Source organism: Plectropomus leopardus, chromosome 4, assembly GCF_008729295.1.
Source record: "Plectropomus leopardus isolate mb chromosome 4, YSFRI_Pleo_2.0, whole genome shotgun sequence".
Classification (NCBI taxonomy): Eukaryota; Metazoa; Chordata; class Actinopteri; order Perciformes; family Serranidae; genus Plectropomus; species Plectropomus leopardus.
Window position 1 is genome coordinate 34,222,502 of NC_056466.1, and position 27,666 is coordinate 34,250,167.

The window sequence follows — 27,666 nt, forward strand, 5'->3', positions numbered from 1 at the left end:
CCTTTCAAACCCACTTGTGGTTTCGTTTTTGTTTTTTTATAATAAATACAAAATGCGACCAATTGCCCCTTTGTGACCGGAGCAAATTGGTTTGATTTCTTTTAAAAACATGGGAATAAGGCAATGAGCATCGAAAGAAGAAATGACCAAAAAATAAGCAAGAAAGCAGTAACAAATACAAAAAAAAAAAACCTGAAAACTAGTGAAACAAAACAAAAACAAAACAAAAAAAAAAAGTTAAAAAAGGCAAACAAGACTCAGAAAAAGTGCTTAAAAATGACTATAATTTTGTAACATAATTTTAAATATATAATGATGGTAACTATAAAAATGGTTTGTCTTGGCTTTTTCCCCTAGACATTTTCTTTTGCTTTTTAAATAAATAATTCTCTTAAATAATTAATAAATAATTTTCTTGCAATCTTTAGGGACAATTCTTACCACTAACTCATTGCTGTTATTTCTCAAACACGTTTTGAAAAGCAGCGCATAGAGAGTAATGCCACTACAGGTTTCAAAAGGTTAAAATTGTGTGTCCCTCCCCCTGAGCCAAATCAAAAAACACCCCCCCCCCCCCCCCCCCCCCACACACACACACACACACACACACACACACACAAAAAACCAACAACCAATAGTTTTTAGTGACTGATGTATATTATGAGAATGTCATAATTTATATTTAATATTTTAATAATGGCAAAAGCGTGGAATGTTCTTTTCTTTTGACTTTTATTTAACACTTCCAAAAAAGTGAAATTTTAAAAACAAATCAACTCATGAAAAATACTATGAAAGCATTGGATGACCTTGGTCATGTGACCACGGTAACCCGGAACCACTCCAAGTTTTTAACCAGTCACAACCATTCATTCGCTTTAGCTCGTCGCGTATACTGACAGGTAGCTACGCATGATTATTTGTCTTATATTTTAACAGTATTTACACCAACATTTTCATATTGATTTGTAGAATGATAATATCTTTAACAGCTGTCTGCTTCGGGGAGTAATTTGTAGCCTAACGTATGTGTCAGCACTTTTAACGAGTTTATGTCAAGTGTCCTCTCCACCGGCACCAGGCAGCTGTGGCACTCAGTGCTAGCTAGCTGTAGCTGCTAACGGTGAGCTTTCCTCAGCAGGTTCATAATCCAGCCAGCGTTATTGTGGCAGCTAACTGTTATATTAGGCAGTTTGAAGACGTCACTTTATTGACTCGAGACGGTCACTTTGCCTCTGCACGCGACTGACAGTTGCCAGGTCAACAACATTGCTAACAGCTGGAGTTAGCCGGTGTGAGAGTAACTTAGCCGTGAAGCTAACCCCCCGCAGGGCGTTGGTTTGAGATTATTAGCCACCGGTAACAATCAAAACGTCTGCTAGCTTTGATAATCACTACCTGTCACTTTTGTATGTTCTGGTAGGTAGAGCCGTTATCTCTCAGACAGCTGAACTCCCCCCTCCTCCCCTCCCAGCATGGCTGCAGACTCGATGGAGATTGACGACTCTCTTTACAGGCAAGTCTAGTCACCTTTTCCCCTCACCAAAGCACTTTAACTACAGATAAGTTACAAGACAGCGCATTACATTACAGGACTGCTTTGGATTAGCAATGTGATGATCAGAGACTTCATAAAAAATTATATAATTTGGACATCTACCATGGTCATCCCTTGGCTAAAAACTTGAAATCTTTATTTTATTTTATTTCTATTTTTTGAAGGATTTGTCATTTATTTTCCAGAACAAGTTACTCTGTGATATTCAGGAGATCGAGAGAAAAATGTTTCTTATTTATATAAAAAAATGGTCTGTTGATACATGGCTAAAAACATTACCTACATTACTTCCCAAATCTGCACTTTTAATGGCACAATCATTAAAGAATCCCACATTATAAACATTTAGGCATCTGGATAAGGGGTCGACTGATATTGGTTTTTCAGGGCCAGTGTCGATCATTAGTAGTTAATGAGACTGATAACCGATATTTGGAAGCAATATGCATTTACAATAAAATTGAAAATCGGTCAGTCAGTATTTAGAATTTGGAATATAACAAACTCCAACACAAAACTTTGTTTAAATGCCTTTAGCAAATGTTTTTAATAAAAACTGAAAGGTGCAACATCATAAACAGCAAGTTCCTAGCATCTTTTTTATTTTATTTTATTAAAGTCAAGTGAAATTTAAATAAAACAAGAATAAATGAAAGTAGCTCCCTGAGGTTTTACAAAGTAAAAGTTCCTCCCATGCTGACACTTAATTGCACTTTTTGATTAAATAATTTTATCAGTGATCATTTAAACAAAATCCTGATGCAGATTATCGATATTAGTGACAAACTAACAAAAAAATTTTGAATGAAGCTTTTTTTTTTTTTATTCAGAAAAAGAATCCTGTTTCCCCTTTTCTTGTAGAAGGAAAATAATAAAGCAGTCTTTCTTTCAGTGGTAGACTATGGCAATTTGATTTCTCAGTGTGCATCAACTTCCACTCTTGCACAACTAAATACCATTCAGCCCTTACATTTTTTAAATGGAGACAGCTCTGGCACTTTCAGAAAGTGGATTGGCTTTCTCTTTCCATTAGAAGAGACCAGCATTTGTTTTTGTTTATCTATATACGGCTGCTTGAAAAGTTTCCCTCCTATGTGACATCACGTATTTGCTGGAGAGCTGGAGCACATAACACTCCCTCACAGGACTCGTAATGCTGCAGGTTCCTAGAACTAACACTGATTTGGGAAGAAGTGCTTTTAGATTCTTTGCACCCTACACATGGAACAAATTACAGTTTACCTTGAAGCTTGATACTCTGGTTCCAATGAATCAGTTCAGAAATCTAGTCAAAAACCTGACTGATTATTGTATTATATTGCTTTATTTTAATTTATATTTGTTTTTTTAAATCATTTTATTTTTTTTTAAAATTTGCAATGATTGATATTGCACATTTTAAATTGTATGTTTTTTCCAACTTATTGTCTCATAAAGAACAGCTACAATGTAGAACCTTATCTGAAGTATAATTTCAACAAAAAACAAAGATCTCTATGTGCACAGTTAAACTCAGCTGCAGAAACCTCACCATTAGCCGAGAGAGAGTGGTAGGTTTAATCCTACCTCAGAGGAGGACAGAGGGTTTGTTGTTTAACATAGGAGAATTTCAGTGCATTTATATGGACATGGAAAAACACATTTATGATCAGGTTTTTGGAGTATTCCATTTATGTCTTTGAGCATGCAAACACCATATTGCATTTATGAGACTAAATATGCCAGCTGGAGCACTATGAAAGTAACTAGGATGTATATGTGACATATGAATAACCTGATTTCTCTGTGCTCATGTAAACACCATATCCTGAATATCTTAAATATGATCAAAACAAAGATAAGCCTCACAGGTTATTCATCCATGTAACTGCAGACATTGAGAATAAGGTTCAATTTTTGTTTTACTGTCCTACATGCAAAGATATAAGGGATGTACTTTTTAGTAAACTGATCTCCATTTATGTTGATATCTTTTGGTTACCAAGAAAATGTTCTGTTTTAGAAAAGGAATCTTTTAGTGGCAGAATTTATTTATCAGGCCTGGGATAGGAGGCAGAGCATTTTGTTTGGTGACTGAGCAGTAAGATAACATGTATTTTTGGATTGATAACTGCAACGATACTGTAATGGTGTCTTGTGAAGCCATGAGGTTGGGTTGTGTGTTTGCGCTGTGCTTTATACTACAGCTACACAGGCTGCTCAGTTTCCTTGTTGATACCTCTAGCACTTTCTTTCACACTTCCTTCTACTTCCTGTTTCTCTGTTCAGCCGCCAGCGATATGTGCTGGGAGACAGTGCTATGCACCAGATGGCCCAGTCCTCAGTCTTTCTCAGTGGAATGGGAGGACTGGGAATTGAGATAGGTAGGCTAAAATATCACAATATTCCACAGCAAAACTATATTAAAGGGATAGTTCAGATCTTTTTGAAGTGGGTTTAAATTGAGTATTTATTCATAGACAGTATATTGCATACAGTAGATGTTAGTTGGCAGAAGCAGGCTCGAGTTCGACATGGAAGCGAAGCAATGTGCTGCTGTCAGCAACAAAACTATTTTAGCCACCTAAAAAAGTCCTACCAAAAAAAATAATATCAGTTTAAGTGTGTGCTGTATTGAAGGTGTTTTCACTGCCTTAGCGTGATGTCAGACAGTGATTTCCAAAGGGGAAATCAAGCTGTTATATTGCTCTCTTCAAGGCCAATCTCCATAGAAAAAAACATTCATTTAACATTGCTGAACACAGAAGCTGTTGGTCTATGGCTGCCTTGATCAGGTACTTTGGTTGTGCTATTGTGTCACTTTGGTGTTTAGAAGGGTTAGTTCAGATTCACCAAAGTCACACAGTAACACTAACTAACTAACTGATCAAAGCAGCAGTAGACCAGCAACTCCTGTGTTCACTGAGCTTTTATTTATTTATTTATGGTTATTTTATTTATTACTGTTTTTCTCAATAGAGTTTGGTGTGATGAGAGCATAGATAGAGAACTGGATCTGTTATTGACTAACACGTTGAAATGGGCTGTCTGACAGATATGTGAATTGGGGAAAAAAAGGCTAGGGATAGACCCCAATATTTGACTATTTTAATATTTGTTAATTGGTTAGATATTTAGTTTTCAGTTTATACCGGATTTTTGTTTTTTTTTTTGCAGAAGACAAATGTAATTTCAGTGTTTTTGCCAAAAAATAAATAAATAAATACATCTTAAATCGTAGATTTTTTGGAGTTAGCGTGCTCGGCTTCTGTGAATAAGTACCCTATACAACCCCACTTCAAAAAATCCAAACTATCCCTTTAAATGCAATATTATTCACATGATCTTCATCGCCAACTGTGATATGACACTAAGCAGTTTGACTTCTGGTTTCACAGCAAAGAACATTGTCCTGGCTGGTGTGAAGGTATGTGCTCTTACGGCATATCATGCTCGTTCAGTACAGTGACAATATTTCAATGTGAGGTGTCTTCAGAATCGGTCTTTTTGTTGCCTTATCATGTGTGTGTGTGTGTGTGTGTGTGTGTGTGTGTGTGTGTGTGTATATATACATACACATACAGGCAGTCACCCTTCATGACACAAAGCAGTGTGAAACCTGGGATCTAGGCTCCAACTTCTTTATCCGCAAAGAGGACGTGTTGAGTCAGAGGACAAGGTAATACACAAAACAATGCTGGACTGTTCCTCTTAACCTCTGGCTTAACTTACTGTCTGAAATATCATATATGCACTCTTTTTCTGTAATCCACATACATATGCAAACTCAGTGGTGTAAACAGGGTATACCCAGCTCTCTTTCTGGCTGTTTACCGTATATATACACACCTATCGGCCAAAAAGTGATTGGAATATACACAAGAGTATACCTACTTCCTCCTCGGTAACCTACCCATCTCCCATCTACCTTGTAGTACACCCACTTCATCGACCACCACTACACCACCATGCAAACTCTTTTACAGAGCACCCCAAAGATGATGTTTTTCTTCAGTACAACATAGAAGTTAATGTCGGCCTGGTTTCCTCATCAAAAGGCCATGGGATTTTTCCATTGGATTTTGGATTGCTGCAGGAAAAAAACCTCTGTGGCAAAAAAAAACCTTTATGATTTTAATATGTTTTATTTAGTCAGATAAACTTCACAAATGAACACTGCTTTTGTGTTTTTTTTTAGCTTAATACAATCAGAAAAAAAGTGAAAATCAAAAAGCTAATGTTTGGCTATGAACAAACTACGCCACAGTCACATGACTTAACATCTCCCCCACAGCAAAGCTTTAAAGCTGTGTTTGGTGTAAGGATGTTCTATAGTTTCATTTAGCCACTTGTTGGCAACCGTCTTTTTGACAGACAGCTTCCAGATTTATCATTGAGCTTGTGTTAACCCTTTTAAACCTGCATCAACATCAGTTTACTTGTGCTGCCCCCAGACACCTTTCACTTGCATATAAGAAAAAATGTCCAGAAAACTATTTTTATAATTATCATTATTAACTATTAATGTTATTATTATTGTTGTTATTATTATTATTGTGGTGGTTGTTGTTATTATTTTATTTATTTATTTATTTATTTATTACCTTTTTTATGTTTTATCTTCTTTTTTGCTTAATTTCAAATAATTAATTTTGTGGCTTGTAACTTCTTCCCTCATCATGTCAGTTTGTTGAGGTTTCAAAGAGTTAACCACAGACCTTATTTGAGCCATCTAACTAAAAACCCATTGACATGGAAGGAACTGGAAGTCCTAAAGTGCTTACTCATGTCCATGTTTTAGGACTCATTCCTACAGAACTCTATCTCAATATTTTGTCTGAAACACGTTTTTATCCACCCTGTTATACTTTTCCTCCTCAGGGTCGAGGCAGTGTGCCCTCGGGTCGCAGAGTTGAACCCCTATGTCCATGTGGACATGTCTCACTGTGCTCTGGACAACAACACTGATCTCAGCTTTCTTGGAAAGTATCAGGTAACAAATATCTTTTCAGAAACTGCAGTTTATAGTTGAATCTTTCGTGCAGAAGAGAGGGCGTAGTTCACTTGGATTCAACCGCAGTCAAAATTGTTTCTAACAGACACTAGACATGGTGGAAAAAAACTTTTGAAATGTCAATAAAAACTTCTCAAACCACTCCTTCAGCGTGATCCCCTTTGCAGCGACCAATCCAAATGCTCAGTTATTCCAAACTGTCATTTTAACCAAAACATGAGCAAACTGAAAGATTGTTACCACCAAAATATCTCGAAGGAAAGATAAAACTTTCAGGGATGATGTATCTCGTAGTTGACTCGCTCATGACCTGTCCGCTTTACCTGTTTTCTTGTTCATCAATGGAAGTGTAAAAGAATTGACTTATTGTTATTGGTTTTTAGATTGCAGATAGCCTTTGTTATATGCAATGTAATGCATTGTTGCTCTTTCCTCCAGTGTGTGATTCTGACTGAAGCCAGATTGAGCCTACAGAAGAGAGTGAATGAGTTCTGCCACTCACAGCGACCCCCCATCAGAGTGAGTCTACAGTCACTGTAGTGGTTAAGCATTACAGAGCATTGGCTAAACCATGTCTCACACATGGGTAACACGCAAACAGTCAAATATTAACCAAACCTTGTGCCTGTGTATTTAGTAAACTGTTCTACATTCTTGTATGTCCTTTCCAGTTCATTGGCTGTGATGCATATGGAATCTGTGTGCGGGTGTTTTGTGATTTTGGAGATGAGTTTGAGGTGTCAGATCCCACAGGAGAGGAGCCCAAGGAGATTTTCATCCAAAGCATCACTCAGGTAGACTGAACACTTCAGACTTTCTTAAGAGTCCTCCATCTATTTATCTTATCACTATCAGACATGTTTTAATTGTTAAATGGGATAATTCAATAAATACAGTTTCATTTTTCATCTCTGGAAGTGGAACAATGGAAATATGGGCATGTAGGACTTAAATTGAGGCATGATGTGGCTCATTGAAACAGCAGAAAGTGAGTCTGCCATTGACCAACAAAAGCCTGTTCTAAAGTCAATAGCTCAGTATTTTCTTGCTAAAGGGTACTTTATTGAGTTGGTAAGATGTACCTACTAGGTTTACGGCAATATACTAGTTTTAACGTATACTGTAACATGAATGTTATGTTATCATACTGTGTGTATCTGCTTGTCTATGATATAAAAAAAAATGCACCTGGGCGGAGCATCTCATCTTTATTGGCTTTTTTTCAAAAGGGAGAGTTTTTTACACATACTTCCATTCAAAGAATGGTTTAAATTTTTTTTTTTAAAGATTATTTTTTTTGGCATTTTAGCCTTTATTGGATAGGACAGCTTAATAGTGTGAAAGGGGGAGAGAGAGGGGATGACATGCAGCAAAGAGCTTCGAGCAGGAGTCGAACCTCAGGCTGCTGCGGCAAGGACACTGCCTACATTCATGGCGGTGTCTGCATTATCCACTCTGCCACCGACGCCGCAGTTTAAAGTTTTAATTATAGTACTACAATGCTTGTTCAACCACTACAACCCCTCAGTTTGAATTCCTTGAAGGGTTATTCTGACTGATAATGATATGAATTCTGTAATACCAACCTTGAAACAGCGCTATTCTCTATGACGATTACCATACCATGAAAATCTCATACCCCTGCAACCTAGCATCTGCTTTAGAGATGACATTCTGATTGGTTAAATTACACCCCCGAAACACACCTTTGATTAACCGTTTGAATCCCAGAGTGATATCACTTTCCTTGTGCTGCTTTCAGACACTTTTCAACTATTTTAAGCTTAAAAATGCGGAGATAATTGGTTTGATATCTTTCAAAAACATTGGAAAAGAGAAAATGAGCAACTTGATGAAAAATGCAAGTGAATCTAGAAAATTCTTTTTAAAAAGCTAGAGAAAAATGTCTAGGGAAAAAAAGGAAAAAGCTTGGGAAGACCCATTATGATTATGATTTTTAAGCACTTTTGCCAGGCCATTTGTTTTTTGGTTTGTTTATTTGCTTTTTAAAAATTTTTTTAAAAGTATTTCCCGTAGTCGTTAACAGGTTTTTGCACCTTTTGGGGGCTTTTTATTACGTAGCGTTCCTCCCATGTATTTTGAAAGAAATCTAGCCAAATCTGTTCAGGTTTTAAAGGGATAATGAAAGGACCGTGGGTTCTCTTGCGTGGGTTCTCTCCGGGGTCTCCGGCTTCCTCCCACGTTCCAAAAACATTCAGCTCAGGTTGATTGGTGACTCTAAATTGCCCTTAGGTGTGACTGTGAGCGTGTATGGTTGTCTGTCTATATGTGTCGGCCCTGCGATAGTCTGGCGACCTGTCCAAGGTGTCCCCTGCCTTCTGCCCTATGACAGCTGGCATTGATTCCAGCCCCCCTGCGACTCTTGCGAGGACAAGTGGTTATGGACAATGAACGAATGAATGAATGAAAAGACTAAATACAACCCCTTTGTTCCTTGCACTTTACTTAACGCCCAGATTATGTGCCGTTTAGATAGCAAGTCCTAAATACACTCATGCCATGCACTTTAGACCATGGGTTATAGATTGTTTAAATAGGGCCTTCTGTTACAAAAAACAGCATTTCATCTTGTTTTATATTTGGACCTTCAGGACAATCCTGGCGTGGTAACCTGCATGGACAACCAACCCCATGGTCTGCAGACAGGCCAGAGTGTTGTCTTCAGAGAGGTCAACGGCATGGTGGAAGTCAATGGCACCACACGGCAGGTTTCAGGTATTACTTTTAGATGGTCAAAAATAAGTTCAGTTTATTTGATGGTTTTACAGTAAATTTATTGTAATCGTGTAACATCCCTGTTTGTCACATTTTGAGCTCTTGAAAGCAGATCTGTTGATGTGTATTTGTATAAATTTGTGTGTCTGTATGTGTGTGTGTCTTGTTTGAATGTATGTGTGGTATTAGTCCTTTCCCCTTACAGTTTTGCTATAGGAGACACATCCCAACTACAACCATATGCACACGGAGGTTTCTTTGTTTTGGTGAAAACCCCCAGGACCTACAGATTTGTAAGTTTACTAACTGTCATGTCAGATAGAAATATCAGTAGATAAAAAAGGTACATGCATTTCTTAATAAACATATTTTGTGTGTTTACCTGAATTTTTCCATGTATGTGTTTCAGGAGACAATAGAGAGGCAGCTGTGTGATCCTCAGGTCCTGACTCCAGACTTCAGTAAACCAGAGGTGAGAGTTTAAAAACTATGTATATTTAAAATTATGTTTCAATTATGTTTCTATTATTACAAAAATATTATAATGCTTAATAATTTTTAAGCACTTTTCCAGACCATCTCATTGTTTGTTTTCTTAGTTCTTTTTGTTTTGTTTAGGTTTTGTAGATTTAGAAAATTATTTTTTTCATTTCCTTTTTAAAACTTTTTTTTAAAAATAATTTTTAGGTCATTTTCTTGTACTCTGTGTCCATTTCTTACTAATTTTTGAGTCATTTTTTCTTTGATGCTCATTTTCCTTTTCCCATGTTTTTGAAAAAGAAGTCAAGCCACTTTGCTCAGGTTTTAAAGGGTTAATGCTGTTGCTGTTTTTGCAGACTGCATCACAAATCAAGACAAACCAGTCCACTCTGGGCTGGATCCCAATTCTACAGCAAAGTTAGCTCATTTTACTGAGGTACATCAGCAAAAAGCCCGAGTTGCACAGTGTAGCCCACAGCAGAGCAGACATTACTAACCAATCAACTTTTAGGAATAATAAAGCCATCATATCTTCAGGATGCCTACATGGCTAAAAATACAGCTTTCACATGATGTTTACAAGTGAAGGAGCACACGAGTGTACAGACCAGTAGAATTGCTCAGCTTATTCTCGGTTAACAGGTCAGGTTAGTTTCACTGAAATCAGATATCTCAAAAATACAGTACTGTGATAAAGCTTGAGGCCACCATAGATTTTAAAAAGAAAGTATTTCCCAGTCTCCTTATTAAGATACAAACAAAGAATACAGAGAACATGTACGATGCATTAAAACACTAAAAGATCAGAACAAAATGACTTCATCAGGGTGTCAGTATTTAGTGTGAAACACTGAATCATACGACTATATCAAAAGGTAGCTCAGACAATCAATATTGAGCTTTGGACATGTCTTGAATGCAGCCTGGTGTAAATACACCAGAAGATTATTATTGCAAATCTTATATTGTGCGCTCAAGAGAGTTCACAACATGCTAAACACACCAAATACTTTCAGCTTTAGCGTGTTGAAGTAGTTTTATTCAGAAATATTTGAGTTTGACAAATAAATATGTATCATCATTATAACCGTGCTAAAATAACAAAGTTTAAGGTGGCCCAATATTTTAGCACAGTGCTGTAGTCTTACCAAGTCAACCTTGCAATGTGACAATGCTGTTAACAAATGCCTTGTAATTTTGAGGATAAGCATCTAGTTTCCTCACAATCCTTTTTGAAATCTACCCATCAGGCCCCGCTACAGATCCATGCAGCCATGTTGGCTCTGGACATCTTCCAGGAGCAGCACAGTAGACTTCCCAACATTGGGTAAAAAAATATATTTTTCTGCTTTTTACTGTCTTGATTTTGTCTCCTGCACATCTTTCTGTACTCCAGCAGTATCTGAGGATGCCATTTGTCCTGGCTGTGCTTTTCAGTGTGTGAGGATGTTGAAATGTGACACACTCAGTTGTGAGTAGTTTTATTTTTCTGCCATCAGGTGTTTGCAGGATGCTGAGGTTTTAGTGAAGCTGGCTGAGGAAGTGAATGCAACTCTCAGGAACAAAGTGAGTGCTTTTTTTGGGGGGATTCCTCATGCTTTGACTTTTTGAATCTGCACAGCTGAACATACAGTATATTCAGGATTCCTACAGTCATGGAAAACTGGGAAAAATCCTGGGATTTCTTCTTCTTGTTTTCCATGCCCTGGAATGAACAAAAAAAGCTTTCAAAGTTCTGGAAAAATTGTAGCCTTCTGTGGTGTGTAACGAAATTGTTTCAGTATTCTAGGGGTGGGAAGAGACCCCATGATACTATATTATCATGATAATTAGTTCACAATACAATAATATTGCAATTTTAACCTTGTTGCAATATGTTGAGTATTGCCATAACATGTATTATATATTTTGCAATATATTGCAATTTATTACTTTTTTCAACTGCATATTATGTCCCCAAAGCAGAACTTTTTCTGTTTTATCTAATAGGATTAAGTTTTAAAGATCAAGTTTTTCACTTCAATCATTTTTATTGCATAAATTGTATCTAGTGGACTAAAAAACAACACATTTTATTATTGTAGAAGGCTATCAAAAGTTTAATTTGTATACTAATAATTTAAAATAAAAAAATTCTATATGTGGCATTTGTTTATCAAAATGATATTGCTGTGCAAAAATATTTCAATATTATGCTGTAACAACTTTTCCCTCCACCACTAATATAACCTTCTACATTATGTAACACAGCATCTACTTTTCTCTGTGGCTGTAGATGTAACATAGCTCTAATAAGCATCATTGTGTGATGTTTTGTTTAAAATTTCCCCGTGGTCCAGATGAAATGGTATGAGTCTTATAAGTCTGAAAATTAGCAGGCAAGTGGGGAAAAACATTTATTTGTTTTTTTTATTATGAGTCCTTGACTTTCCCTCCAGGCTCCTGTGAATACTGAGTTGGTGCGCTGTCTGTCAAAAACAGCGAGGGGAACTCTTCCTCCGTTAGCAGCAGCTGTAGGAGGTCTGGCCAGCCAGGAAGTTCTGAAGGCCATCACAGGGAAGTTTGCACCGCTGCAGCAATGGGTAGGTTACTCCATCTAAATTGTAGACCTCCTTTTCAGAAAGAAAATGCTGCTAGTTAATAATTTAAATGCTAAATCTGCCCCTCTTCAACCCTTTAAAACCTGGATCCACATCACTTTTCTTGTGGTGCGTTCAGATGCTTTTCACAAGTATTTAAACCTTAAAACTCTTTGTTGTAGACATGAGTAATAAGGTATTGAGCAACTTGGCAAGAAATGCTCCACAAAATGCAAGAAAGTAGTAGATATAGAAAATTTAAAAAATATCCAGAGAACTATATTTATCATTATAATGAATGTGTATTTAAAGTGATTTTTTACAGAATTACTGTAATTTTTCAGCACTTTTTTTCAGGTAATTTCCTTGTTTTGTTATTGTTATTGTTGTTTTCTTTACATTACAGTTTTTTTTTCTTACTAATTTCTGGGTTATTTCTTCAGTTGCCCATTTCCTTCTTCCAATGTATTTTAAAGAAATCAAGCCATTTTGCAGAGGTTTCAAAGTGTTAGAAGGTTGCGCTTATTTTTTTTCACCGTTTTTCCATCTTTAAAATCACTTTTAAATTAATTTCTTCCTCTGTTTCTCCTGTATTTAGTTTTTTCTTGATGCCATCGAGGTCGTCAGGCCACTTCAATCTGTTTCTGTCGAGGAGTTTTTCCCAAAGGGCGATCGGTATGATGGACTACGAGCTTGTATCGGCGAATCAATGTGTCTAGAGCTGCACAAGCTTAGAGTCTTTATGGTAAGACTCCAACAACACATACATAAGGCCTCATTTATATTGATTTATTTAAAGGTTTATGTCCAAGTTGAACCCTTCAATGTCTCCTTCCAGGTTGGCTGTGGCGCCATCGGCTGCGAAATGCTGAAAAACTTCGCCCTGCTTGGAGTGGGATTGGCCAAGAGCTCAGGAGAGGTGGGTGTTGTTTCTGCTTTTACTGTCTTTATTAGACTGTATTTTTTATATATTGCAATATATTTCATAGCCTGACTATACAGGTGAAACATTGTACTTTGTCAATACTCAGGTATGCATCACAGACCCAGACCTTATAGAAAAGTCCAACCTCAATCGGCAGTTTCTCTTTAGACCACATCATATACAGGTGAGCAGATGTTCCTCATAACATTTTTCTCTACTTTTCTCACACTTAATTCAGTATTTACTACACTTAATAGTTACAATGTGTGAAATTGTGTCTCTCCTTCTGTGCAGCTGCGTTATGTAGGAAAATAGATAAATATCGCATAAGACCGACAGTTACTAATACTAAAGCATTTGGATTACAATCAGAGTTAAAAAGAATCTTGATTGCAATAAACCACATAAACATTTTTCCCATTCTCCCCGTGTCTCAGAAACCGAAGAGTACCACAGCAGCAGAAGCCACTCATGAAATCAACCCAGACCTGCAGGTGGATGCTCACCTCAACAAGGTGTGTCCGGCTACTGAGAGCATCTACAACGACTCCTTCTACTCCCGCCTGAACCTAGTGGTCACTGCGCTGGACAACGTGGAGGCTCGCAGATATGTAGACAGGTATGTGCAAATATGAAAGTGACACAATCAATACTCTCGAAAGCATTTGGCTGATTTTCGTTACTTTACCCTTAATCCTTTGAAATCTTGATTGACATCACTCTATTGTGCTGCGTTTAGATACCCTTCACAAATATTGAACTCTTTGAACCCGAAGCAAATTGGGCAAAGACGTAAAGAAAAGGCAATGAACAACTTGGCAAAAATGTCCTGCAAATTGCAAGAAATTTGTCAATTCCGAAAATTATTTTTAAAAAAGCTACTATATTTAAATTATTTTATTAGAATCATTATAATTTCTATGCAGTATTATCCTTTTTTCAAATTTCCTTCTTTTTTTGTTTTGTGCTAATTCTGGTATATTTCTTGCACTTTTTTAATTTAATTAATTAATTAATTTATTTATTTTTACAAATTTCTTGTTAATTTCTGAAGTTGCTCATTGCCTTCTTCCCATGTATGTGAAAGAAATCAAGCCAGGTTTCAAAAGGGTTAAAATTGGTCCTCATCATAAACTCAGTAACAGCAAGCTTATGAGATGAATTGAGAAGTTAGGGAAGTATTTCATAAAACATTTCCCAATTTGGCCAGTAACTAATATTGTATTTCTACATGTATTTCATTTTCAGCCGCTGTGTATCCAATCAGAGACCTCTCCTGGACTCTGGCACCATGGGAACTAAAGGACACACAGAAATCATTGTGCCAAATTTGACAGAGTCCTACAATAGCCATGTGAGTATGTGTGTTGCCATGTTTATGCTTTTATGCCTCCACACTGTCGACAGCCGTGGCCAGAGGCATTATGTCTGCATAAACATCCTTACGTCCTTTTCTATACCACAATATTTCTAGGAACATCTTAAGGGATCTTCTTCAGATTTGGCACAAACGTCCACTTGGTCACTGTGACCTCACACAACATGTCTTTGGCCAGAACTCAGGAAATCATTCCCTAATTTTGACAGAATTTCACACAAGTTTCACACACTGTGACATTATAATGTTCTTTGAAAACACTTTTCTGGCCATTATTCAACGTCATAACTCAGATTTTGAATTGACACTAATCTCGAGTGCCCACTTTGAAACTGCCGGGTTTGAGATGTGTGCGAAGCGTTCACGTTTCACCAAAAATGTCTTCAAATTCTTCACTACATATATTATGTGAATCTGGACAGACATGGATGTAAACTGCAGCCTGGCTGGTAGGCTCAGACATACAATCACAAGCAGGCTATTCCCTGCATTATCTCAGCACCTTACCAGACCTGCTTCATAGACACAGACTTTTTTCATTACAGTGCTTCTAACTAAATATTGTTTCCTTTGCTCACCAGAGGGACCCCCCAGAGGAGGAGATCCCATTCTGCACTCTCAAGTCTTTCCCTTCTGTCATAGAGCACACCATTCAGTGGGCCAGAGACAAGGTCAGTCCGCTCAAAACTAGGGACATCCTGATCAAGTATTTTTGGCCCTGATCCCAATCAGAGTCATCTGATATTGAGTATTTTCTGATACCGAGTCCAAGTCACCAAAAATGAATAACAATTCAATCCTACTGAAAGTGGTGTAGCAGCTTAAGTTGAACATGATAAAAAAAATCTTTTTCTACTTGGAGTGGCAGTGGAATAAATCGTGCTCTGTTTAATACACCTGTGTGACAGCGGGCATAAACAAAGGGTTGGGCAGGCCGCATGCTCAAAATAACAGTTCCTGATCAGTTAAAAAATGTGCTGTTCGGGCCCAGTACCGATCCTTCTGATCCAATCGGGACATCACCACTCCTAACCCAACAAGTGATCATTGTTATCATTTTTGACTGCGTGTGTGTGTCAGTGTTCAGCCCTAATTCTAAACTTTTTTTTTTTCCTTGGGTTTGTCTAGTTTGAGAATTCGTTTGTCCACAAGCCTTCCATGTACAACTCGTTCTGGCAGACCCACTCGTCAGCTGAAGTGGTGTTACAGGTAAGACTTTGTTTTGCTGTTCTTAGTTATTATAAGTAATCTGTGTCAACCTCTGCCAGCAGAGTGATAGTTAATAAAAAAACAAACAAAAACACTTTAAGATTTTTTTATGTGTGTTTGTGTGTGCAGAGGATGCAGACGGGGGAAAGTCTGGAGGGGGCATTCCAGGTCATTAAGCTGCTTAGCAAACGGCCTAGCACATGGGAACATTGCATCACTATTGCCCGTCTGAAATTTGAAAAGTATTTCAAGAGAAAGGTAACAAGTTCCTTCCTGAAAATACACATTTATTCAATAGATTGTGTGGATATATGTGTGTTGGGTCAAGCACGTTGCTGATGTTGTTTTTATGCAGGCCCTACAACTGTTGCACTCTTTCCCCCTGGACACAAGGTTAAAAGATGGAAGTAAGTTTTTCTCAAACACATCTATTGCCAAATTATCTCAGTAATTTAATGTGCATAACCACAGAGTGAGTTGTACTTAGAAACAAAGAATATAGTGATTTTTTTTCTTCCCTTCCTCAGGTTTGTTTTGGCAGTCCCCAAAAAGACCTCCAGCACCTTTTGATTTTGACTTGAAAGACTCTTTGTGAGTGTAATGCTCACTTACACTGCAGATTAACCTTTTTTTTATTGTATGTTTGATATCTAAGCGTGACAAACCCTCCTCTTTTCCCATCAGGCACTTCACTTTCATTGTCAGCACTGCACGGCTCTTTGCAGGGATTTATAACATCCCTTACTCAGAAAAGGTAGGTCACATACACTCACGCATACACTAACAATCACACACACTCAAAGAAGTATTTCACCAATAAAAAGAAGGCCCTCACATAAAACGAGGCTGTCTGCAGAAAGACGAAATACTTTTGAAATTGGTGCTTCATGACCAGAGAAAACAAAGAAAAAGGAGGCTTTTGTTTAAGAGGTAGAAATCCTATGAGCAACAGAATACCACACCCCTGACATAATGCGGAATTGTCTGTTTGAAACACTGGTGGCCGGCTGGATCTTGTTTTACAGTAAAACAGTAAGCTAAAACATGTTTGTGAAAACATCTGAGGTGATAAATATGCAACGCTGCAAAAGAGGTTTTACAGTTTTATATCAGTTTTTCCAACCTTTGTTTTCACTGGTATGGGGGGCAGTGTGGAGCCCACTTCTTGTTCACAAACTCTCACCAATATGGCAAAACAGGGCATTAAAATACATTTCTGAACACATTTTAGGCGAGAAATAGGCAGTGCAGGTACATGATCTTGATTTATATTGGATCAGAACTGCCTAGCTTTAACGTTTGATAGAATTTCCGTCCGAGTTTGAGAGAGAGGTGTTGGTGAGTCTCTTTGAGTATGGTTTGGCGGCGGCAGTGTTGGCGGTGTTTTTTTAGCAATACGAAAATGCGGAAATACAGCCTATAGTTTGAGCAACAGCCCCTAGAGCCAGCGAAACATCAAAATGACGTAAATTACATAATTTAGTGTTTTGCCAGAAAGGAAAACATTGCCAGGCACTGGTTAGATGGGAGAGAGTTTACCACAGTTCATCTACACATACTACCCACATTGTTTTGATCCAAGCTGACTGAAAATCATGAAAGTGTCCCTTTAATCCCTGACTGACTAATTGACTTTCCCTTCTTTCAGGATCTCTCTGAAGAAACAGTGATCAGGGTTCTCTCAGATGTCAAGATTCCCGAGTACAGACCCTCAGAGAAAGTAAGGGCATCCATAGATGCAGTCTTTGATGTCTATCAAAGTGTAAAAAAATACCAATCTTGTTGATTGTTGTGGATCTGTCCCCTACAGTGTATAGAGACTGATGAGACAGCAAAGAAGCCTGATCACATGAAGATGCCTCTAAGCAGTGAAGAGGAGAGGGAGGCCATCACTCAGCTGGAGCAGGCCATCGCCTCTGACAGTGTCACAGCAGGTTTCACAGCTAGAAAAATACAACAAAATCAGAACAAGCTCTCAACAGGCAGATATAGAAATGGACACTCGATAATATAACTGCTAAATCTGAAGCTTGGAGTGGTGTTCAGTTATATCCATTACAGCGGTTAATGGTCAGAGAACAGTAAAACAACTTGTACTAATGAGTGATGATGTCTGTGCTCTCACATGCAGAGCGGTTACAGATGAGTCCACTGCAGTTTGAAAAGGACGATGACAGCAACGGCCACATGGACTTTGTCACATCAGCGTCTGCTCTCAGAGCCAGGATGTACTCCATTGAGCCCGCTGACAGACTCAAGACCAAACGAATTGCTGGCAAGATCATCCCTGCAATTGCCACGGCAACAGCTGCTGTGGCTGGACTGGTTAGAATTCTCTAATTTTTTATTATTATTTTTTATTGGTGGATTAACTGGGTTCCATTGTTTTGAAACACCTACAGAAATTGGGCAATGTCAATTTCAACTGCCATTTAAGACAGCAGATTTTGGTATTCAGCTTCTCTGTTCTGTTCATGATTATCAGTACTTTTTGTTTATTTGACAATGCATCCAACTCCAGGATGGGGGTGGTCCATGTAGTTCTTTCGGCTGTCTTCTCTGTGAGGGGGACCTGGTTTCCCTGTTGTATTGTCAGAGTAGGTGGCAGACAAAGGCAACGACTAGAGTTGGGTTGATTTTTCGGTTTTGCTGGTCAGGTGTACGAGCTTAAACCGGTTTAATTTATGCAAATCGGCTGAACCAGCATTTTTCATCATGCAACATTCTGGCAAATGAATGTAAGCCAAATATCATGTTTGTAAACTTACTAATCAGGCAACTAGCGTCACACAGGTTGTGTACACTTTATTGCAGAGCTCAGGCCGAGGGTGGGTGTGTCAGTGACATAAAAGAGATCAAATATCTGCAGAGAGATGGGAGAGAGCGAGAAGAGAGATGGGAGGAGAGTGGAGGGGAGAGATGACGAGAGAGAGAAGAAGAGAGATAGAGAGAGCAGGGTAGGGGATGAGAGATGAAGAGAGAGAGAGAGAGTAGAGCGAGAGAGAGAGAGAGAGAGAGAGAAAGAGCACGCACGCACGCACGCTCGCACACACAAAAACAAAAATAAAAATAAAAATATGACTGCTGCGCATGCGTGCGCGGTCATTTGTGTACTTTTTAGGCTGATGAGAAAACACCTGGCAGTTAGTCTATTGAACTAAGACTAAAACTGCACCAATATGGCTACATCTTTGAATTGATGCCAGCAAAATAGGTGTTCTTACTGGATGCAAGCTCTGTTGTGAGCTGAACTTTTCATCAGATGCTGCATTTCTAATCATATCTGATGCTGGCTTTGAAAGTCAAGGACCCGCTTATTCATGAAGTTGAAATGAGGAATTATATATACAAAACCTCCTCTTTTCACCACAAAAACCTAAACACAGTGTCAGCTGGCTGGAGGGAGATCACTGCAGAGCTGAAAGTTTTTGCTAAGCTAAATGCTAATTGACTATATTCCATGTAATTCCCAGTAAATATCACAATATAAGTTGTGTGTTTTCTGATTTAAAAAGTAATGGTAAAAATGTAGGAAGATAGCAAGTAGGTTACTCACCCATCTTCTCCGGTCTGATCTTTAGCACACAGCTGATAGCCGTGTAGCAGTTTAAATAGGGGATGTATTAGTTAAAAATTAAAATTATTAATTAATTAATAAATCAATACCAAAATATGTAACTATAACTCATAATGCAAAATTATGACTCAGAAACATGAATTGGTATAAAGATGAAGTGGAGTAATGGGACTCAACTTCGGCTATCAGGAGCAATAAGTTTACATTGAAAATTAGAGTTTAAAAACCTCAGAGCACCACCCATTAAAAAGCCCAAAGAGCCAAAGGTGCCAAAAATAAGCCAAAAAAGACCCCAGAAAACCCAAGTCCTTTAACTTCACTGGGGTTATAACTCCTGTGACAAAGGGGTGTGGTGCTTGACTGTCAAAGCGGGAAAAATACACTCCTCCCTTTTATCACTTCTACTGTTTTAACTGTATAGCTCTAATTTCTTCCTAAAGTGTTGATAAAGTTCACTACAGGCCTTCAAATCTTCAGTATTTGAAACCATGAGGCTCTCCTCTGCTGATTGATATCAAACACTTATGAGAAAACCAAATAATTATTTGGCAGATCATTAACAGTAAAACAGTATTAACCACGTTTAACAAGCATAACGAATATGTGTGAAAATAAGTAAGTGTAATACTACGGTATCGAAACACTGTTATAATTAAAGGTTGTTAAAGATCCTATTTGAGTAAAGGTATACAAGTACTAGCATCAAAATATAACAAAGTATGAAAGTACTTATTATGATCAAAGATCAGAGAAAACCTATAATTAGAAAATCACAATTGGCATTATTACCAAATAATATAACATCTGCAAACAACAGTGTAAAGGAAGGATAATTAGGATATGGATAAATTAGATGCATATCAAAATGCAAGTCTGTACTAAGAGTCTTTTCATTCAGTGTGTAGCACGCTGCTGGCAGGGGGTTACGAAAGGTCACACCCCTCCACACACACACACACACACACACACGCACAGCTTGTGTTTGTGAGTTTGTCCTCAAAATTGGCATGTAAGCAAAGTTGCAGGTATGAGATCTCCACACAACATTTCAAAGTACATTTACTTTGAATACAAAAATCAATTAATGTGGTCCTCCCTTACAGTCTGGAGATGTGTGGATGTGTGTTACGTGCTGGTTGTGCAACAAAGACATAAATTGTCCGTGTCTATGAAGTAGGGATCTCCTGATATCTCCTTGAGTCTTTGCAGGAGCTCAGTTGACAGCTCTCTGCCCAAATGAGTCGTAAATTAACTCGAACTGTTGGTTGGGCAATAAAATCTGTCGTAATTTAGTTCTGCTTATAAGAGCCATAAGTTCAACAAGGCAGTTAGGTCCATTAGCTGACCCCGAGGTTTATCTAAGGAATCTCCAAAAGAAGTTTCAGTTTTGGGTAGGCATCCTCTTATCAAGAGTTGTCCTCATCATCCACCACAGCTGAGTGGTTTGTTTACATGAAGTCACAAGTACATTTTTAATGGTGTCAGTGTAGACAGAGAGCTCTTATGTTACGTGATGCTCTGTACAAGTGAGACACTTGCTTTCTGTTGGGACATTAGGTCATTATGTTCCTCTCGAGATTGACTTCAGAGTCAAGTGAAACACCTGTTAAAAGTCAGTAAACTGGTGTGGTCTGGTGTTTGGCTTCATATCAAACCAGTTCAAAAAATTTTCACAGCAGCCTAACCATAGCAGGGAAGCAGATGTGCTGACCAAGCATCACAGACTCGTTATAGGGATGCAGAAATTCACCTCTCTTCGTACCAGAGACTTCATCAGATCTTGAGCACACACTGCAGGCACTGCAGTCGAATGTGAAGCGGTCAGGATGACAGTCAGCAGCTACAAGTTTTAGGCCATGGTTCTTCTTGGGGGAACAGGGAGGAGAGCTTGGAGGGCAAAGCTTTTGATTTACCGGCTGGTTCCAGTTCTCTCTTGATCGTCATAAGCTTTGGGTAGTGATCGAAAGAATGAGACCACAGATAAAAGCAACTGAAATGAGTTACTTTCAAAGAGTAGCCAGACTCTCATATTATAAATAGGGTATTGAGCTTGGACATTGGAAAAGAGACGCTGCTCCTTCGCATCAAAGTGAGCCAGTTGAGGTGTTTCAGGCATTTGACCAGGATGCTTTCTTGACGTCTTACATTTGAGACTTTTCCATGTCCACGTGGTAGACGCTAGGGTAGATGCAGAACACGCTGGAGAGATTATGTATCTCAACTGGCTTGGGATCCCATAGGAGGAGCTGGAAACGTTACTGGGGAGGGAAACATCCTGTGTAGCCTTGTATTAAGTGTCAGAGGATAGATGGATGTTTAGACTTACCGTGTTAGGACGTCAATACAAATAGATGTTGGAAAGTGTGGTTGAATTGCTGAAATTAATTCCATCGTCCAATATCAATAACATATCAGTAATTTAGCATTACCATTTTGATGTCCTCAGGTGGCCCTGGAGTTGATCAAGGTGGTTGGAGGCAATGAATTTGAATCTTTCAAAAACTGCTTCTTTAACTTGGCCATCCCTGTAGTGGTGCTGACTGAGCCAGCAGCAGTAAAACAGACACACATCAGGTAAGAACATACGTGCCAAAGCTCCATCTCACTGTCTCTTAAAAGAGATAAACACTGCCTATTACACTTATGACCACACCTTTCTGTGACTGCACCATCAAAACTGCAAAGTGAAATTTCAGCACATGATTAAGGATCTTGAGCCATATTTAATTAGACTTAATGCCGCGTTTCCGTTGAAAGCTTTTGGCATAGTACTTTTGTAACCAAAAGTGACACCTACGAACATCTGTTTAGTGTTTCCAGCGCATACTTCCATCATTTTCTTTTTTAAACATTAAAGTGGGAAAAAGATGAAATCAGTTCAAAATAAATTGGAAGTATATGTTGTAAAAGTATTCATACAGGCAATGGTGATATTAATAGTATGTTTTTTGAAGGAAAGAAAAAAGAAACCAACAAAAAACAGTCCAACTCTTCATAAATTTAATTAGAATATTTGACATGAGAGAAACAAAACGTAACAAACTGCAAAGATTATTTCCTGTACAGACAGTACTCTGAAATGTGGGTGGGGTTGCTGTCACTCGCTGCTCCATCCAGCTGAACTCACTGTACTTTCTTGTATACAGGTAATACAGAGTGAATCTGAAACTTGTTTATTGTCCACAGAAGGGGGCTGAACAGTGACTTTTTAAGAGCATGAGAGAGCAGGCTGGAGTGAGAGTCTCTCTCTGTGGGATATTTCGCAGTGTTGATGTGTTAACTGCAGCATTTGTAGCTCCACCTTTTGGTACCAGATCTGTGTGCCAGGTACTCAAAGCAGAGGGGTGATGAAAAATGGGAATGGTTCCAAAAGTACTAAAGGCACCATCCACAACTTTTCAGAATGGAAATGCAAAAAAAAAAGTGCACAGTGAACTTAACTGAACAAAACAACTTGCTGGTGGAAACGTGCCATTACAGTGTAATGTAGTGACAGCTGTATGATGTCTCTCCCAGGGACAACATCTACTTCTCCATCTGGGACTGTTGGACTATCTTCGGCCATGAGGACTTCACTCTCTCTGATTTCATGAACGCAGTGAGGGTGAGGATCATTTACTCATATTCTACTTTGCGGGTGCTTCAGCAGTTCAGAGGCGGTTACCACATCATCTGAGGTTTGTCATTGCTTCTCTGTGGTTTATCTTCTTCCGTCTTGTTTTAGGAAAAGTATGGAATTGAACCCACTATGGTTGTCCATGGTGTGAAGATGCTGTATGTGCCTGTGATGCCTGGACACTCAAAGAGACTCAAGCTGACGTGAGTGTTTGCTGATTCTCCCATTTTTGTGTTACAGTCTGTTATTTTTCTGTTCTTACTCTAACCCCCCTAACCGTAATTTAGGGATCACTGTCACTGAAACGAACCTCTCAAGGTTGTAAAACAGTCAGTCTTCAGCGGGATGGATGCTCTTTCTCATTATCACACCACCCTGTAGATTTCTGCTTGAGTGTCTGTATTGCTGCAGGTTTCCTGGACAAAGGCTAATGAGAAAACACCCTATTTTAAACAATGTGTCCTTAACCCTTTGAAACCCCAGCAAATTGGCTTAATTTCCTTAAAAACATGGCAGTCAGCAACAAAAGAAGAATTGATCCCCAAATTAGCAAGAAATTAGCACATTCTAAACAAGTAAATTACCTGAAAATTTGTTGTTGTTTTTTTTAAGAGTGGAAAAAAGAAAATCACTGGGAGAAAAAAAATGATTCTATTACATTTTAAATGTGTAATTATGATAATTATAAATGTAGTTTTTCCTTGACTTTATTTCTTTTTCACCAGACTTTTGTTCCCTGGCTTTTCTAAAATAAATTTCTAAATCTACTAATGCCTTGCAATGTGTGGAGCATTTCTTACTACAGGGCTCCTACAGATCCCTCTACAACTCTTAAACGGCCTTTCATTAATAAATCTAAAAACAAGCCCCTAATTGTTATTAAAATATCTGAAATCAATCTTTCAAAAGTCTTAAAAATGCTAAGACATGAGAAGAATATCGAGAATAGTTTTTTTCAGACAAGAACTGTAAATCTCAAAATAATTGGTAATATCTGAAACTCAAATCATTTACAGAATGCCTCTCACGTCAACGTTTCACAGAGGAACCAACAGCACTCATATACATTACCCACATCCAGCTAGATAAATGAACAAGGGTTTTGTGTTCCACTCTAGAAAATTTTAGTATATAGTCTATTTTTCCCCAACTCTTTTATTAGGGTTTTCAAAGTTAACATACAACTGAAAATGGCATAGGAATGAAAAAATAGAATTTCTGATACTGAAGTATAGAAAACATTGTTTGAAAAAATAAAATTACCCCAAAGGGTAAGTTGTCATAATTTAATTTTCACAGATAAACTTATATTATTAAAAAAAGAGGAAAAAAGCAAGAAAAAAAGCAAGAAATTAAAATAAAAAAGACAGTGAGTATGTATGTGTGTGTATGTATATATATCTATGTGTGTGTGTATTATATATATATATATATATACATATACACACACACACACACACACACACACACACACACACACACATATATATATATATATATATATATATATGCGTGTATATATATATAAATTTAGAATTCTGAGATTGTCCAATTTTTTTTTTTTTTAACTCAGCCAAAAACGTTGGAAAATTTGTCTTAAATTTTACTCGGTGTTGCAATAAAGTCTTAAGTCTCACTTGTCTTACGCTGTAGGAACCCTGTTACCAAGTTGCTAATTGCCTTTCTTTCCAAATATTTTAAAAGAAATCGCACCAATTTGTTCAGGATTTAAAGGTTTAAATGCTTGCAAAAGCCATCTGAAAGCAAGGTTTTTCAAAGGGTTAACCTTACCTCTGACTCTCTACAGGATGCAAAAGCTGATCAAACCATCAGTAGACCGCCGCTACGTTGACCTCACTGTGTCATTTGCTCCGGAGGCAGACGGAGAAGATGACCTCCCTGGTCCTCCCGTCAGGTACTTCTTCAGCCGCAATGGAGAGACACCTTGACACCTTCCTCGATGTCGTCCTCAAACCTCTTGTGTCCTTACTTCCCTTCTTTCATGTAAATCGTTGTACCCCAATAACCCGGGCCAGGGGCCAAGATCTTTCCTTCATGATGTTATGTGACGAGGACAAAGCTCCTGGCCCCCAACCCCCTGTACGTTAAGGAGCAAGAAAAGACCGATCCTGGTCTCAGTTTTTCTCGCCCCTGATCAAGCCAACACGAGGCTGCTTGAGTAGCACTTGACTGTACCTGTGTACATATATTTTCTCTGTTCTGTTTTCTACTCTGGTGAAACGCACAGCTCCGCCTGTGTCGATGCCTTAATTGATGAATAACCTGTTTCTGTTTGTGGCAGTAAGTCTGACTAAAAAAAAAACTATGTTTACAGAAACCTGCATACACACAACCCAATTCGTCTCATTTCTGTTTGAAGTTCGCTAGGCTCTAAAGGGGGCGATGGCAGGACTGCAGGGGTGGTGAAGTGGATTTAGCATCACATCCTCTTCTCCCTCAGAGTCCTCTTTTTGGCTTTGAAATTATTGCCAACAGCAGAATTTGCCAGACGTCGATCATCTCTCTCTATAGAAACCCGTCAAGCCAATATTTGTTGTATAATTTGGAGGTGCACAAGGTCAGTAGACAACGGCGAAATCACCAAAGATACTGATTATCATAGTGTCTGCAGATGATTGTTCTCTTTTATGATCACTTTGACTGCCTCATAAAATCATTTATATCACGAGGGATGAGGATTACCCAAAAATTCCAGAGCAACACACACTGGCTGCATCGTGATGTGCTTCAACACAGGTTGATGGCACGTCAGTTCGTTTAGGAATGTCCTGTTGATGAACATCAGCACTGCTTCTCAGTCAGTTGACTGTGCTTGGCCCCGCCCCTTCACGATGGTCCGTCAAATCCACGTTGTCTATCAGCAATCTGTCACTGCAGTGTGTTCAGATCACAGACTGTATATTAAGGGGGACTAAGAAACTACAAATTACACAATAAAAGCAATAGAAACTCACAAAATGTTAAGGAAAGTAGTATTCTCACAGCTATTTTCCTTATTAAACAGAGATATACACCTTTGAATTCAACTTTCTCTCAGTCACTTTTATGCCTTGTGAACTCATAATAAAATACACTTCATTTACAATGAAACAAAATAAAACTCACCCAAACAGTCTTGGTTACTCTTGCTAGTAATATAGTTAGTAAGTCCACTGTTCCGACAGTCACCAGCTCCGGTTTGATTGAAATAAATCCTTAATTCACCAAGTTAGAAGTAAAAAACATGCTGCTATTTCCCCACAGTCTCCCCCTGCTGTTGCTGTCTGCCAGCTGTTAACAGTCCTGTAACTTCTCCCTCCAACGCTAGGTGCTGCTGTGTCTTTCAGCTCCGCTGCCTATTCCTCCAGTAGAGATCGGAGACTGGTGGTGTGTGCTGTGCACTACATACAATGAGGTTAATAGAAAGAGGAGCACCTGTAGTAGTAGTAGTAGTATTAAAGGCAGTATTAAAAATCATGCCTTTGGGATCTCTAAATACCCTGGTATACAGCAAGTATACCATGATACTGTCAAAGCCTAATATATTATCTATGATTCAAATGAACGGTGATTGGTTTCCCCGTTTACTGCCGCACCTTCACAGGTGGATATGCAGGGAGCTACGGGGAAGCCAAACACTTGTTCATCGGTACATGCTGCGATGACACCCAGATGGTTTGAGTCTGGATGGAGTATCTGCAAAGGTTCCCTCTTCACTCTCTGGTTCCTGTTAAGCCACGCAGGTCTTAATTCACTGTTAAAATCATTAAAAAAGAAAAGTATGTTAAGTAAATTAATACACATTCAGTAGCTAGCAAGTTAAACCTACACTTTTCAAGATATAATTTTGTTTTTACATGCCCCCTGTTCAGAATCCACAAAACAAGCCTTAAATCAAAAAACGATTGCATGATAGTCAATGGTGCGCAGGTCTGTAGTTGTGGGACCCTGGTTGGACCTGGCTGATGCAGCGCTGTGATTGGCCAGTCTGGATTTGAGTGGTGGGACTTAGCAAATGGTCAATTCACTTACAACAAATATCACAGCAGATGTGTGTTGCACTAAACTTTCTGGGTAAAAACACCCACAAATTGTAGCTGCTGGTCATACCGATCATGTTAAATACTTTGGTAATAACAGCACTAACATCAGTTAACACATTTGGATGAACAATATCATTAGCTTAAGTAATAGCATGAGTTCAGTGGCTGTTTCACACACAGATGTGAAACATCTGTAACACTCCTACTGTTTTAAAGCACCTTTTTTAAAAAAAAAATACACCAACGAAAAAACAATCTGTGCTGTTCATGAGTTATTTCATCTGTTTATGGATGTGTGTCCATGACTTGTATTTATTTACTTGTTACTCGTTTTTGTCACTTTTTGGTGTCAAACTGAGCCTGTGTTGATGAGCTCTGTGGAGTCATCGTACACTGGTTAATTGTGAATCAACGATGAACAAAAGTCAGATTAAATGTTTAAGAGTAAATCATCCTTTGGTTTAGTCGCAGTTTAAGGTTGTGAACGGGGTTTTAACCCTTTAAAACCTGAGCCAACTGGCTTCATTCCTTTTAAAAACATTGGAAGAAGGCAATGAACAAAAGAAGAAATA

General features: G+C 38.3%; 1 protein-coding gene across 2 annotated transcripts; it reads left to right on the forward strand.

Moving 5' to 3' along the window:
* Positions 1 to 862: 862 nt before the first annotated feature.
* Positions 863 to 27,658, forward strand: uba6 (ubiquitin like modifier activating enzyme 6). 2 transcript variants are annotated; one of them, XM_042485168.1, is made up of 32 exons: positions 863 to 902; positions 1,424 to 1,516; positions 3,827 to 3,921; positions 4,936 to 4,964; positions 5,122 to 5,216; positions 6,419 to 6,530; positions 6,990 to 7,070; positions 7,223 to 7,345; positions 9,164 to 9,287; positions 9,477 to 9,580; positions 9,697 to 9,759; positions 11,018 to 11,094; positions 11,267 to 11,333; positions 12,206 to 12,349; positions 12,945 to 13,091; positions 13,185 to 13,265; positions 13,378 to 13,455; positions 13,709 to 13,890; positions 14,520 to 14,625; positions 15,231 to 15,320; positions 15,778 to 15,858; positions 15,988 to 16,116; positions 16,214 to 16,265; positions 16,386 to 16,449; positions 16,543 to 16,612; positions 17,507 to 17,578; positions 17,669 to 17,792; positions 17,990 to 18,183; positions 21,882 to 22,009; positions 22,952 to 23,039; positions 23,160 to 23,254; positions 24,859 to 27,658. In XM_042485168.1, the coding sequence occupies exons 2-32, from the start codon at positions 1,476 to 1,478 to the stop codon at positions 24,998 to 25,000; spliced, it is 3,078 nt and encodes a 1,025-aa protein (XP_042341102.1). In that variant the 5' UTR covers positions 863 to 902; positions 1,424 to 1,475; the 3' UTR covers positions 25,001 to 27,658. The 2 variants fall into 2 exon arrangements, with proteins under 2 accessions (XP_042341102.1, XP_042341101.1); XM_042485167.1 differs by lacking the exon at positions 863 to 902 and adding an exon at positions 950 to 1,123.
* Positions 27,659 to 27,666: the final 8 nt, after the last annotated feature.